At 44.6% G+C, this 13,516-nt stretch overlaps 1 protein-coding gene across 7 annotated transcripts in view; it reads left to right on the forward strand.

Moving 5' to 3' along the window:
- TOM1L2 (target of myb1 like 2 membrane trafficking protein) overlaps positions 1 to 13,516 on the forward strand; it is a 113,415-nt gene that overhangs the window by 72,208 nt on the left and 27,691 nt on the right. For all 7 annotated transcript variants that reach the window (XM_029058062.2, XM_029058063.2, XM_029058066.2 and 4 more), the window contains one exon: positions 10,118 to 10,251. In XM_029058062.2, the coding sequence (XP_028913895.1) occupies positions 10,118 to 10,251 (134 nt within the window). The remainder of the gene's footprint in view (positions 1 to 10,117; positions 10,252 to 13,516) is intronic.

The raw sequence follows: 13,516 nt of genomic DNA on the forward strand, positions 1-13,516 counted from the left end.
CTGGCTTCTATTTTAACCAGAAGGTAGTGAGAAAGTGGAGGGGGAGAGAAACCCTGATCCAGTAGGGTGAGCACCTCATCATTCGTCTGCTCTTTCTCAGTTTGCCAAATATGTAGAGGTGTAGCTCCTTATCATTTTAATGCTTCACTTTGTGAATTACTGACCCAAATCTTTTTAGCTTCTAGAGGGTTACCCAATGGCCTTTCAGAGATACAGGTGAAACCTGAGTTCAGTTTATTTCCAAGTTGCCCTCTCCCAGTTGCTTTATAGGAATTCGGTTATCAGACTTCTTCCAGAGTGTTGTGGCAAGAAGAAGCAATGTGGCCTGGGAGTCAGAAGGACCTGGGTTCTAATGCTGGCTCTGCTACTTGTCTGCTGCGTGACTTTAGGCAACTCACTTCATGTCTCTCTGCCTCTTACCTCACCTGTAAAATGGGGATGATGATGATAATAGTATTGGTATTTGTTAAGCGCTTACTATGTGCCAAGCACTGTTTTAAGCACTGGGGGAGATTCATTCATTCATTCAATAGTATTTATTGCGCGCTTACTGCTTGCAGAGCACTGTACTAAATGCTTGGAATGTACAAATCGGTAACAGATAGAGACAGTTCCTGCCCTTTGACGGGCTTACAGTCTAATCGGGGGAGATGGACAGACAAGAACAATAGCAATAAATAGATACAGGGTAAGCAGGTTGTCCCACGTGGGGCTCACAGTCTTAATCCCCATTTTACAGATGAGGCAACTGAGGCACAGAGAAGTTAAGTGACTTGCCCAAAGTCACACATATGACAAGTGGAGGAGCCGGGATTAGAACCCACGAGTCAGACTCCCAAGCCCATGCTCTGTGAGCCCCATGTAGGATGGGGACTCTGTTCAACCTGACAACCTTGTATGTACCCCAGTGCTTAGTTCAGTGTCTGGCACACTGTAAGTGCCTAACAAATGCCATTAACAACAAGAAGGGAAAAATAGAATATATAATTCTGAGTATCCGGAGGAAGCACAATTCAAGTGTTGGGCCTTTTGTCACCAAAGAGCCTTTACTAAGAGTACCATGGCATAGTAGATAGAGCAAAGGCCTGGAAGTTGGAGTGTCCTGAGTTCTAATCCTGTCTCCACTTCTTGTCTGCTGTGTGGCCTTGGGCAAGTCACTTCACTTCTCTGTGCTTCAGTTACCTCATCAGTAAAATAGGGATTGAGACTGTGAGTCCCACATGGGACTAGTACTGTGTCCAACCTGATTTGCTTATCTCCAACCCAGTGCTCAATACAGTGCCTGGGCACATAGTAAGAGCGTAAAAATACCACAATTATTATCATTATTATTATTATTATTAGGAAGGTCATTCTAAGTAGCTGCCAAACTCTTGTCCCATTCCCTACAGTTTCCCTTTCAGGCATCAGGATCCAGACCCTTTCTGCCTCAGGTCAAAGAGGCTGATTCTTCCCTGCCCATCTACAGTTTAGCTGCTGCCCTCATTTCCCCCCTTCAGAGAACGTGTCCACCAATTATATCGTGCTCTCCCAAGCGTTTAGTACAGTGCTCTGCACACAGTAAGTGCTCAATTAATACCATTGATTGATTCGGTAAATAGAAATTTGGTGCAAGTTGCTGGCTGTTACCCCCTGGTAGCAGTAAGGGGGTTTTTCAGGCCTTCTGTGACCCTTTGGAATTTAACGTCAAGTTCAAAGGATCTTCTCTCAACAGGTTGTCCCATTGTGGATACAACCCAACTAGGATGGGAACAAACAAAGTCAAAGCAGCTTCCGGGCGGACGGAACTGATCTGTGCCCCGGAAACATTTGAGTTCAACAAACAAAAACCCAAGCTCCCGGACCAATCCATATACAAAGGATGTTCTTGCTATGGTATTTTTTAAGCACTTATTATGTGCCAGGCACTGAACCAAGCTCTGGGGTGGACACAAGCAAATCAAGTTGGGCACAGTCCCTGTTCCATATAGGGCTCACAGTGTCAATCCCTATTTTACAGATGAGGTAACTGAGGCACAGAGGAAAGGAAGTGACTTGCCCAAGGTCACACAGCAGATAAGTGGCGGAGTCGAGATTAGAACCCATGACCTTATGTCTGTCAGGCCCATGCTCTGTCTACTGTGCCATTGCCTCACTTGGTTTTCCCATGATGCTGCCCTTTTCAGTGTTCTGTTGTAACTCCTGATCTCTAGAAAAGCAGAGTGGCCTAGTAGATAACGCACGGGCCTGGGGGTCAGGAGGTCGTGGATTCTAATTGTGGATCTGCCACTTCTCTGCCTTGTGAACTTGGGCAAGTCACTTAACGTCTCTGGGCCACAGTTACCTCATCTGTAAGTGGGAATTAAGAGTGGGAGCCCCGTGTGGGTTGGGGACTAACTAATTGATTAACTTCAGTCATATTTATTGAGCTCTTACTGTGTTCAGAACACTGTACTGAGCACTTGAGAGAGTAAAATATAACAATAAGCAGACACATTCCCTGCCCCAAACAAACTTGTATCTACCCCAGCACTTAGAACAGTGCTTGGCACATAGTAAGCGCTTAACAAGTCCCATAATTTTTAGTAATTATTAGTTCCTTGACTGTTGCTGTACAGGTTATGCAGAGAATGGTCTACTCGTGGTGGTCTTTTGGAGCCCGGGTGCTGGCTATGCCCACGGGAAAAACACAGCTCTTCTATGAGCCTGGATGGGGTCGTCATCCTTCAGTCGTGTTTGATGCTCTCCCTTCCTTCTCTTCTATATGGAAACATAAACAAACAGTCTAGGCCTCCTTGGGAACCAAATCTGACCTGATCAGAGGAATTTCAGACCTTGTCAATGCTAAAATGTTACAATCTGGCTGAAACTCCTCTCTCTCCCAAGTTGCTAGAGAAGCTTAAGGACATGGGGCGGAATTTCTCCTGAGCTTAGAAATGTTAGTCCGGACAATAAAAGTAAACAAATTTACTGTCCACGAAAGTACGCCTGGCTAATAAAAGGCACCCGGACTTGGGAGTGAATTTCTGGAGGAGAAGGAGGAGGAGGAAATGGGAAAGGCTGGGAGAGGAAGGGAAATGCAGCACTGATACTTGTTAACTGTGAAAGGGGGAGCACTGGATCATAGTAGGTGTTCTGCTGACTGGATCCTGCTTGGAATGCTGGCTATGCCCAGACCAGGCAGGCACAAAATGCGAAATAATACTGCACCTTGAAAAGGAGGCTTTTTGTTCTTGAGGTTTTTTGTTGGTTTGTTTGGAGGGCAGGGGTGGTTTATAGTATTTAAGCTAGCCACTGTACTAAGCGCTGGAGTTAGATACAAAGTAATAAGGTCAGACACAGTCCGTATCCCACATGGGCTCACTGTCTTAGTCCCCATTTTACAAATGAGGAAACAGGTACAGAGAAATGAAGTGACCTGCCCAACGTCACTCAGAAGACATGTGGCAGAGCTGAGATTAGAACCCAGGTCCTCTGACTCCCAGGCCCATGCACTTTCCCCTAGGCCAGTTGTGCTGCTTGTTCTGCTGTGGGTGTCTTGAGGAAAGCCAGAAATCTCAGAGTGATAGATTTAAGTAGCCAGTCCTGGGCATTTGTTCTTTTTGTATCCTGTCTCTTAAAACCTGTTTTTATTCAATCCAGTGATAACAGATTTAGGGATTTTCCATCATGGCCTGGCTCTCTGAGTTTATTCAGAAAGTTGCGGAGGATGCTAGTATTCCAGCTCTTTGGCTAAATTCAGTTTTTTAGGTGGGGAATCTCCTTGGTTGAACTAAAAATCACCAGTAGTATTTTCTGAAGAGATGTGTGGGGTTATTTGGTTTAACTTTGTTGCACTGCATTCTCTCCATCCTCAAGAGAGGAGCTTTTCTCTCGTTTTGCTTAGCTTTAACTCAAGTTGGTCTCCAGGAATAGTGCTTAGCTCCCTTTTAAAACTTGGAAGAGGATCAGAGGAGGGCCAGAGACTATGAAAAGCTTGGAATATGGCATCTATGGAGAACAGCTCTTAGAAGTGGGATTATTTAGTCTAGCGAAGCCAAGTCCAGGCTTTAGTTAATAATGATGGAAATAAATGAAGATTTATATAGTTGGGCAGATGTTCGCCATCTCTGCTGAGGGAAGAGCAGAGGAGATGGGTTTGAATTTACAGCATTGAGGATTTTAGATTAAACGCTCTGAACACTAGATTAAACGTTGAAATGGTTGAGCGAAGGATGCCGTGTCGTTTCCTTTTAAAGTAGTACTTGTAAAGTAGAATCAATTCCCTGGGGAAGTCAGGTGCTGCCAGGCCTGAAGGGGAAGGTCAGCACTAGTTAAGCAATGTTGTTTAGTGGCTAGATCCCAGGCTTGGGAGTCAGAAGGACCTGGATTCTAATCCTGACTCTGCCACTTTGCTGTGTGACTTTGGGCAAATCACTTCACTTCTCTGTGCCTCAGTTACTTCATCTGTAAAATGGGGATTAAGGCAGTGAGCCCCATGTGAGACATGGACTGTGTCCAACCTGATTACTTTGTGTCCACCCTAGCACATATTGCAGTGCCTGGCACATAGTAAGCCCTTAAAAAGTACCATTTAGAAAGAAAAAAAAGAGCTCAGGCCTGGGAGTCAGTCATATTTATTGAGCGCTTACTGTGTGCAGAGTGCTGTACTAAGCACTTGGGGGACTACAATACAATAAACAGACCCATTCCCTGCCTACAAGGAGCTGAAAGTTTAGAGGGGGAGACAGACATTAATATAAATAAATAAATTATAGGAGTCAGGGAACCTCTTTTCTAATCTCGGCCCTGCCGTTTCTATGTTCCTCAGTTTCCTCATTTGTGAAATGGGGAATTAATACCTGTTCTCCCTCCCCCATAGACTATGGGATAAGGACTGTACCTGTTCTGGTTATCTTGTGTCTACCCTAGCTTTTAATGCAGTGCTTGGCACATACTAAATGCTTAACAAATACTATCATTATTATTATTGTTATTATTATCATTTATATTGTAGGATGTCTCACGTTCCTTTCTAACCTCATGATTCTGATATTGGGTGAATTACATCTGAATAGTTTGAGTCATGTGTTAGCATTGCTGCGCAACCCATGTGTAATCTGATAACCTTCTGACTCGGGATTTTTTTTTTCTTTTGGGTCTTTTTTAGGGTATTTAAGTGCTTATTATGTGTCAGGCACTCTACTAAGTGCTGGTGTAGGTACAAGTTAATCAGATTGGACACAGGCCCTGTTCCACTTGGGGTTCACAGTCAATCCCCATTTTACAGATGAAGCCCAGAGATGTAAAGTGACTTACCCAAGGACACAGAGCAGACAAGTGGTGGGGCCAGGATTGTAACCCAGGTCCTTCTGACTCCCAGGCCCATGCTCTATCCAGTAGGCCATGCTGCTTCTAACAGGATTTTAACAGAGAAGACAGAGGAAGCTGATGCCCTGGCTTATATAGCACAAAGGAATACAAGGTTAAAAGCAATTGAGTTTTTTTGAGGGGTTTTTGAGAGTTTTTTTCAAAGAGTATTTTTAGAATTCATTTTACGGTAAAGTAGATTTTTTTTTGTTTTCTTTCAAATACTGTAATTTAAGTTGGGTAGAAAAAGCAGCCTCAAAAATGTACTTTATTTTTTGCTGTAATTATGTAATGTAAACCTAATAATTTTGTCATGGCTTTTCACTTTTGCATATTTGCTTTACTTTTATGCTGCTGATCTTTTTTTACTGACTTTGTAAGATTTGTTTTATCAAAGCAATTATTATGGGTTTTTTTTATGATAGTTGTTAAACGCTTCCTATGTGCCAGGCACTGTTCTAAGTGCTGGGGTAAATACAAGCTACTCAGGTTGGACGCAGTCCCTGTCCCAAATGGAGCTCACAGTCTTAATCCCCATTTTACAGATGACAGGTAACTGAGGCCCAGTGAAGTGACTCTCTCAAGATCACATGATAGACAAGTGGTGGAACTGGTATTAGACCCCAGGTGGTGATGGTAACATGCCCCTATCATGGATTATTTAAGATTTTTGTAGGTTTTCCGGTTGCCTCAACTCTGTTTTGGGAATGTCCTTTTGGAGGGAAAATGTTTCCCAGGAAGGAGCTAAGGGAGAATGCATCATCTGTCCAGAGCCAAGTAGAAATCTCTGTGTTATACAGCCAGGACAAGTACTGTTTGTCCTCGCATGAGGTGCAGCTGTTAGAAATGACTATTCCGAGTTAAAGCAGCTGCAGATCCCAGTAGGGAATGCTTATTGATCAGTGGTATTTATTGAGTGTTTACTATGTTCAGGGCACTCTACTGAGCTCTTGGAAGAGCACAGTGCAACAGAGTTGGCACACACGTTCCCTGCTCACACGAACTTACAGTCTGGAGTAGGAGGCAAACATTAATATAAATAAATAATTTACAGATACGTATATGTGTTGTGAGGTGAATAGCAAATGCCCAAACAGTGCAAATTCAAGTGCTTTTAGATGAAAACAGAAGGGTGATGCTTCAGCTATTTCCTGCTCTGCAGGTGGATGATGGAAGCAGTAAATGAGATCTGTCAGTCAGTGGTATTTATTGAGCCCTTACGATATGGAGAACACTGTACTAAACACTTGAGGGAGTACCATCCCACAGAAGTAGCAGACACGTTCCCTGCCTGTAATGAGCTTATAAGTCTAGAGGTGGGTAGAAAATTCTCCCAGAGTCTGAAGTTGCTCTCAGTGATTAAGGGGTGGGCACTTTGAAAGAAGCATTAACGTAGAACATGTCGTAATAGTAACAATCGTCATAGCGTTTGTTAAGCACTTACTATGTGCCAGGCACTGTACTAAGCGCTGGGGTGGATGCAAGCAAATCCAGTTGGACACAGTCCCTGTCCCACATGGAACTCACAGTCGCAATCCAAATTTTACAGATGAAGTCACTGAGGCACAGAGAACTGAAGTGATTTGCCCCAGGTCACATAGCAGACAAGGAGCAGAGGTGGGATTAGAACCCATGACCTTCTGACTCCTAGACTCATGCTCCATCCACTACGCCAAGCTGCTTCATAGGGATTCATATGTAGCGGATTACTTATGTACAGGACGAATGGTCCATATCCAGTGGATTAATGAGCCTTTTGAGGGGGCACTAAAGCAGGTTCTTAAAAACCCCAGTAGTCATATGAACGTATAGTGTATGCCATATGTCTTGTTTGAATTGTATTCTGAGGACCATTTAAATCTCACACAGCGTTTGTGGGTTTTAATGTGGCCGAGCAGACTGTAAATGTGTGCTGACATCAGCGGAAAAACGTGAACATCAAGCTATGTCTTCCTCCCGCCCCTCAACCCTCAAGACAGGAGCACTATTCCCTGTAGCTACCCCTGTGCTTAGAGTGGGGCTTGACACATAGTAATGAGTCAGTCAGTCAGTGGTAACTGAGTGCTTGCCGTGTGCAGAGCGTTGTACTAAGCACTTGGGAGAACACCATATAACAGAGTTGGTAGACTCTGCCCCCAAGGAGCTTGCAGACCAAAGGGGGTGACAGACATTAATATAAATGATTAGATTATGGATATGTACCGTAAGTGCTGTGGGGCTGAGGGGACAGCGATTAGGCGTGCAAATCCAAAGGGAGTAGAGGAAATGAGGGCCCAGCTGAGGAGGTGATTTGAATAAGACTTTGATGGTGGTGATCTATCTCATATGAAGTGGGAGGGAGTTCCAGGCCAGAGACAAGTTGCGGGTGAGGGGTCGGCGGCAAATTAAATGAGATTGGGGCACGGTGAGTAGGTTGGCAGTAGCGAATGTTGTCAATATTACTGTCACTGTTATCATTCTGTCAACAACATATGCTAGCACTGTTCTAAGCACTGGGATTCAAACAGGTTAATCAGGTTGGCCACAGTCCCTGCCCCACTCGACGCTCAGAATCTAAGAAGGAGGGGGAACAGGTTAATCCCGGCTCCGCCGCTTGTCAGCTGTGTGACCTTGGGCAAGTCACTTAACTTCTCTGTGCGTCGGTTTACCTCATCTGTAAAATGAGGATGAAGACTGGGAGCCCTAAGTGGGACAACCTGTTACCTTGTATCTCCCCCAGGGTTAGAACAGTGCTTGGCACATAGTAAGCGCTTAACAAATACCAACATTATTATTATTAATCTTCATTTTACAGGTGAGGGAACTGAGGCACAGGGAAGGGATCACCCAGGAAGCGTTTGGCAGAACCGGGATGGGAACGCAGTTCCTCCGGACTCCCAGGCCCCTGGTCCTTCCACTAGGCCACGCTGCTTCTCTTATTGTGGATTCCCCGAAGGGCACAGATTTGCCCTTCCCTTTGGAAAACTTTATGGGGTGCAGTTGAATGTGGTATTAGAGGTTCAGTAGGTGGCGCTCTGAGTTACTACCTGAACGTGTACTGAGAGAATGTGGAGACCTGAAGTGTTTTGGGGTTATTTTTTCCCCCTCTGCCCAACACTGTGGTTATTGAAGACCCCGGGCAAGAGTGTGAATTGTCTTTACAATCCAAGCAGCATGTTTTCCCTAATTTGGAGATATTCCCCATCTCAAATTCGAAGCTGAAGTCCCTAAGCCCCTGCTTTGTTCAGTCCTTCCCAAGATATAGGCTCCACCGGAGGAGAGGTGCAAACCCCTGTCGAAAGATGATTTGGGGTTTGTCGGTTGATTTAGGTTTTTAAGTGAAGACTCCGGAGATGTATTTATAAACAGCCACACTTAGAGACTTGTATCTACTCAGAGAAGCAGCGTGGCTCAGAGGAAAGAGCCCGGGCTTGGGAGGCAGAGGTCATGGGTTCAAACCCTGGCTCTGCCACTTGTCAGCTGTGTGACGGTGGGCAAGTCACTTCACTTCTCTGGGCCTCAGTGACCTCATCTGTAAAATGGGGGTTAATTGTGAGCCTCACGTGGGACAACCTGATTACCCTGTATCTACCCCAGCGCTTAGAACAGTGCTCTGCACATAGTAAGCACTTAACAAGTACCAACATTATTATAATTATTATTATGGGCTCCACCGGAGGAGAGGTTCAAACCCCTGTTGAAAGATGCTTTGGGGTTTGTCGGTTGATTTAGGTTTTTAAATGAAGACTACAGAGATGTGTTTATAAACAGCCACACTTAGAGACTTGATTCTACTCAGAGAAGCAGCATGGCTCAGAGGAAAGAGCCTGGGCTTGGAAGTCAGAGGTCATGGGTTTGAATTCCTGCTCTTCCACTTGTCAGCTGTGTGACGGTGGGCAAGTCACTTAACTTCTCTGTGCCTCAGTTACCTCATCTGTAAAATGGGGATTAACTCTGAGCTTCACGTGGGACAACCTGATTACCCTGTATCTACCCCAGCACTTAGAACAGTGCTCTGCACATAGTAAACACTTAACAAATACCAACGTTATTATTACTCTAGGGCATAGCCTAGTGCTTGGCATTTATCAAGTGTGAATTAAGTTCAGTCATTACTATCAGTATTAGCATATTTTGGGTGCATGCTGTGTCAAATCAAACACCTCGAAACAAAAGACAGAGAAAATTCAAAGTTTCTCCCGTCTCTTCCTGGCCACAAAAACCCATGCAACCCTGACTCTTTGGTTTGATATAGAAGATAAATATAGCTCTCCAGACTACCAGTCGCTTACTTAAGGCTGGTAAAGTGGAGAAATAAGGTGATAGGCAAGTAAGCCTGCAAATACCGCCTTTGCTAGACAGTTGTTTTTCTACTTCAACTGCTGGGTGGTATTTCTGTTAACACCCTCCTGCCTCCCTTGTCCTTGTGACCCTAGTCCAGAGTTGTGGTTTTTTTGCCTGGGGAGAAAGCAAAAGCAAAGAGAGAGGAGAAAGTCTATGCCTTTGGTATTGGTGGCTCGTTATGGGAAAGGAACGTCTGCTAATTCTGTTGTATTCTCCCAAGTGTTTAGTACAGTGTTCTGCACGTAGTGAATGCTCAATAAATACCATTGATTCATTAATGGGGGCGCATAGACAGGGTACAGAATCTGCAGATGAGGTAAACACTTGGGTGATGAGATGACTAGGAGAAAGATTACCGATCGAATTTTTGGCAGCCTTCTCAGGACTGGTAGTGGGCTCCAGAAAGCGACAGGCGGGGCCCATATGGTTTGAAAATGTTTTTATCTGTGACCCTTGTATCATTTAGGAACTGAACCGGACCTGTAGAGCTATGCAGCAGCGAATTGTGGAACTCATCTCCCGGGTGTCCAACGAAGAAGTCACCGAAGAACTGCTGCACGTGAATGACGACTTAAATAATGTCTTCCTCAGATATGAGAGGTGGGATAAATTTTCAGAAGAGGGTGGGGACGCAATACCGCGGGATGTCACGCAGACAAAGGGGAGGAGGATTACCGACGCTCGGCAGAAATGGGAATTTGTCACCAGACGACGGGTGAAATGTCTGTTTATTCGTCTGGGAAGTGAAAACCACGAAATTGGGATGTGGAATTGGTGTTTGCCCTGAAGTGGACTATTAGGCTTCTGCCTCGCTTCCCCCTTGCCAAGAGGATTTGGTTGTTGGGATTTCTTGGAGCTTTTTACTCTGATCTGTTCTCTCTCCCTTCGGGCAGAGTCATTTGAGGGGCTTGAAACAGCAATCTTGTCTTGCCGGGTTTTTTTTTTTTTTAATTATTTCTCTTTCAAACACTGATTTGTTTAGAATGGTGGTTGTCAGATTTTTCATCCCTTGACGGCCCTGATCCACACCCACTTATGTTCTCTCACATCATGCCCCGCCAACCCAAAAGTCAGACCAAAAGTCCTTGAGCCCCACAGGAAGGATAACTCTGAATTCCACACTGAGAGGACATGTCAATGATTAGCCAAGGACCCTCTCCTCACAGAACTTAAATAACTGGGGAAGCAGGATAGACAATCATACCACTAGTTTAAATAGCATACACAGACATCAAGTAATTAAGAGTGAAATTGAGGGAGAGGATTGGGTTGTGGTTGGAAAATGAGTGGAGGTAATTGGAGAAAATATGCTGGAGGAGGTGGCCCTGAGGTGTAACTGGAAGAGGGGAGAGAAAGTGGTATGACAGCCTGGAGCCGAACAGTGGTTCCAGGCAGAGAGGACAGTTTGGGCAGTGGCTCGGAGGTGCGCCAGGGAGGGCTTTATGGGAGATGCTACAGTAAACAAAGCCAGCTGTTTGTGTCTTTGGCAGAGAGCAGACCTTAAAAGACTGAGGGAGATGAAGTGGGGGAGGGCAAGCACAGGATGCCAGTGCAGCCTATTCAAAGCCTCCATGCCAAAATGGGCGTATAAGAAGAAAAGAGCTATCAAGTGGTCCATTGGGCTCCGGGTTCTGCGTCTGTCAGTGACAGTAGGATGCATAGAAGACCAGGATGATTTTAGCCCTCCCTGACATCTCCCTTGTGGGTTTTTATTTTAATCATTTGTTTAGGGGTTTTTTTTACTGGTATTTGTTAAGCTCCTACTATATGCCAGGCACTATATTAAGAACTGCGGTAATCAAGCCGGACACAGTCCTTCGCATGGGCCTCTCAGTTTTAATCTCCATTTTACGGATGAGGTAAATGAGGCACAGAAAAGTTGTGTCGTGCCCAGGGTCACTCAGCAATCAAGTGGCGGAGCCAAGATTAGGACTCAGGTCCTTCTGACCCCTAGGTCTGTGCCTTATCCACTAGGCCATGCTGCTTTTCGGCATGGCCCTCCCGGCATGCCTGTCTTTTCCTCTTCGCATCTCTAACTTTGTAGTAATCCATTCAAGACTTCTTGGTTTTTAATATAATAATAATTGTGGCATTTAAGTGGTTACCATATGCCAGGCACTGTATTAAGCACTGGGGTGGGTGAAAGCAAATCAGGATGGACACAGTCCCTGTCCCGCATGGAACTCACAGTATTAATCCCATTTTATAGATAACTGACTCCCAGAGAAGTTAAGCAACTTGCCCAAAAGATAAGTGACAGAACCAGAATTAGAACCCATGTCCTTCTCACTTCCAGGCATGTGCTCTATTCACTGGGCCAAGCTGTGTCTTGAATTTCTGAGCGTTTCTATTGGTTTGGTCTGAAAGGCCTTGCAAAACTCATTTTATCCATATTTAAAGCACTTACCTAGAAAGAGTAAAAAAAAACAAACCCAGTTTATAATTAACGATGCACTGGCAGCTCCTGCTGCATTTTTTATAAGATCATTGACTCCAGTGTCCAGTTTCTGATTAACTGGAGGATTGAAAGAATAATCTAGCAAATGTAGCCTGGGGGACACTCAACCTGTATCTTTGCAGGGCATCTCAGCAGCTCCAAGTGGGTTACAGAGAAATTTTTGTCACCTAAAGCATCCTCCCAATGTTCTAGGAGATTGTTTCTGGGGTGGTGGACACTGACCCCATTTTACAGATAAGGAAACTGAGTCACCAAGTCATTTGTGAGGTCCTAGAACCACAGGAATTAAGAGTTCCAGTTCCTGATTTCAGGCATATTGATGGCGTGTTTGATGGTAGGTGCCCGAGATCCTTTTCACCTTCAGGATACCAGGCGATTCCTGGGCAACTCATTAATAAATGTTGTACTTGGCCCTTTTCCTCTCCTTTCATAACAGACACGGCAGCCCACACTCCAAGCCTGCTAAACTCTGAGCAAAGTGACCCAGTTCCAGTCAACATATTAAAATTCAACAGTTCTGGGAAAGTTGAAGGCCAGTCTCCATTAAGGAACTATTCCCGCTTTTATTTGGCTTGATGGCTGTATTATTATTCTTTTATGAAAGCTTTTCTGACAAGCCTTTGTATTCCCAAGTATGTTTATTTTCTCTCAGAAAGAACACAAGAGAATTCTTGAGAGAGAAAGAGCTCAGGACGTGACCTTCTTGTTATACAAAGATCAGATTTAAAAGCCATTTCACGTCTAAAATCTACAAGCACAGGACTTGAATATATCATTCATTCAGTCTTATTTATTGAGCGCTTACTGTGTGCAAAGCTCTGTACTAAGTGCTTGGGAGAGTATGATATAACAGACACATTCCTGACCACAGGGAGCGCAAAATCTAGGGGTGTCTTCCTCTCTAAGGACTGACCCCTCCGAATTAGAAGGAAAATGGTGAAAAGATATTTTTAAGATGCCTTCTAGCTTACTAAAGCGTGGTGAAAGGTCTTTTAGCTATCCCCACGCCTTTGGCCATCAATCAGTGAATGGTATTTATTGAGCCCTTTCTGTGTAGAGAACACTTTACTAAGCATTTAGAAGAGTACAGTGTAATAGAGTCTGGTAGATACAATCCTTCAGCTCAGTAATATTGCATTATGGCACTAGATTCAGTTCTACCTGTAGTAGTAATAATAATAATGGTAGCTATTAAGTGCTTCTTGGGTGCCAAGCACTGTTCTAAGTGTGGAGTAGATACACGTTAATTGGGTTGGACACAGTCCCTATCCCACATGGGGTTCACACTCTTAATCCCTATTTTATAGATGAGGGAACTGAGGCCAAGAGAAGTGAAGTGACTTGCCCAGGGTCGCACTGCAGACATGTGGTGAAGCCAGGAATAAAACCCAGGTCCTTCTGGGTGCA

Source organism: Ornithorhynchus anatinus, chromosome 2, assembly GCF_004115215.2.
Source record: "Ornithorhynchus anatinus isolate Pmale09 chromosome 2, mOrnAna1.pri.v4, whole genome shotgun sequence".
In the NCBI taxonomy this organism is placed as follows: Eukaryota; Metazoa; Chordata; class Mammalia; order Monotremata; family Ornithorhynchidae; genus Ornithorhynchus; species Ornithorhynchus anatinus.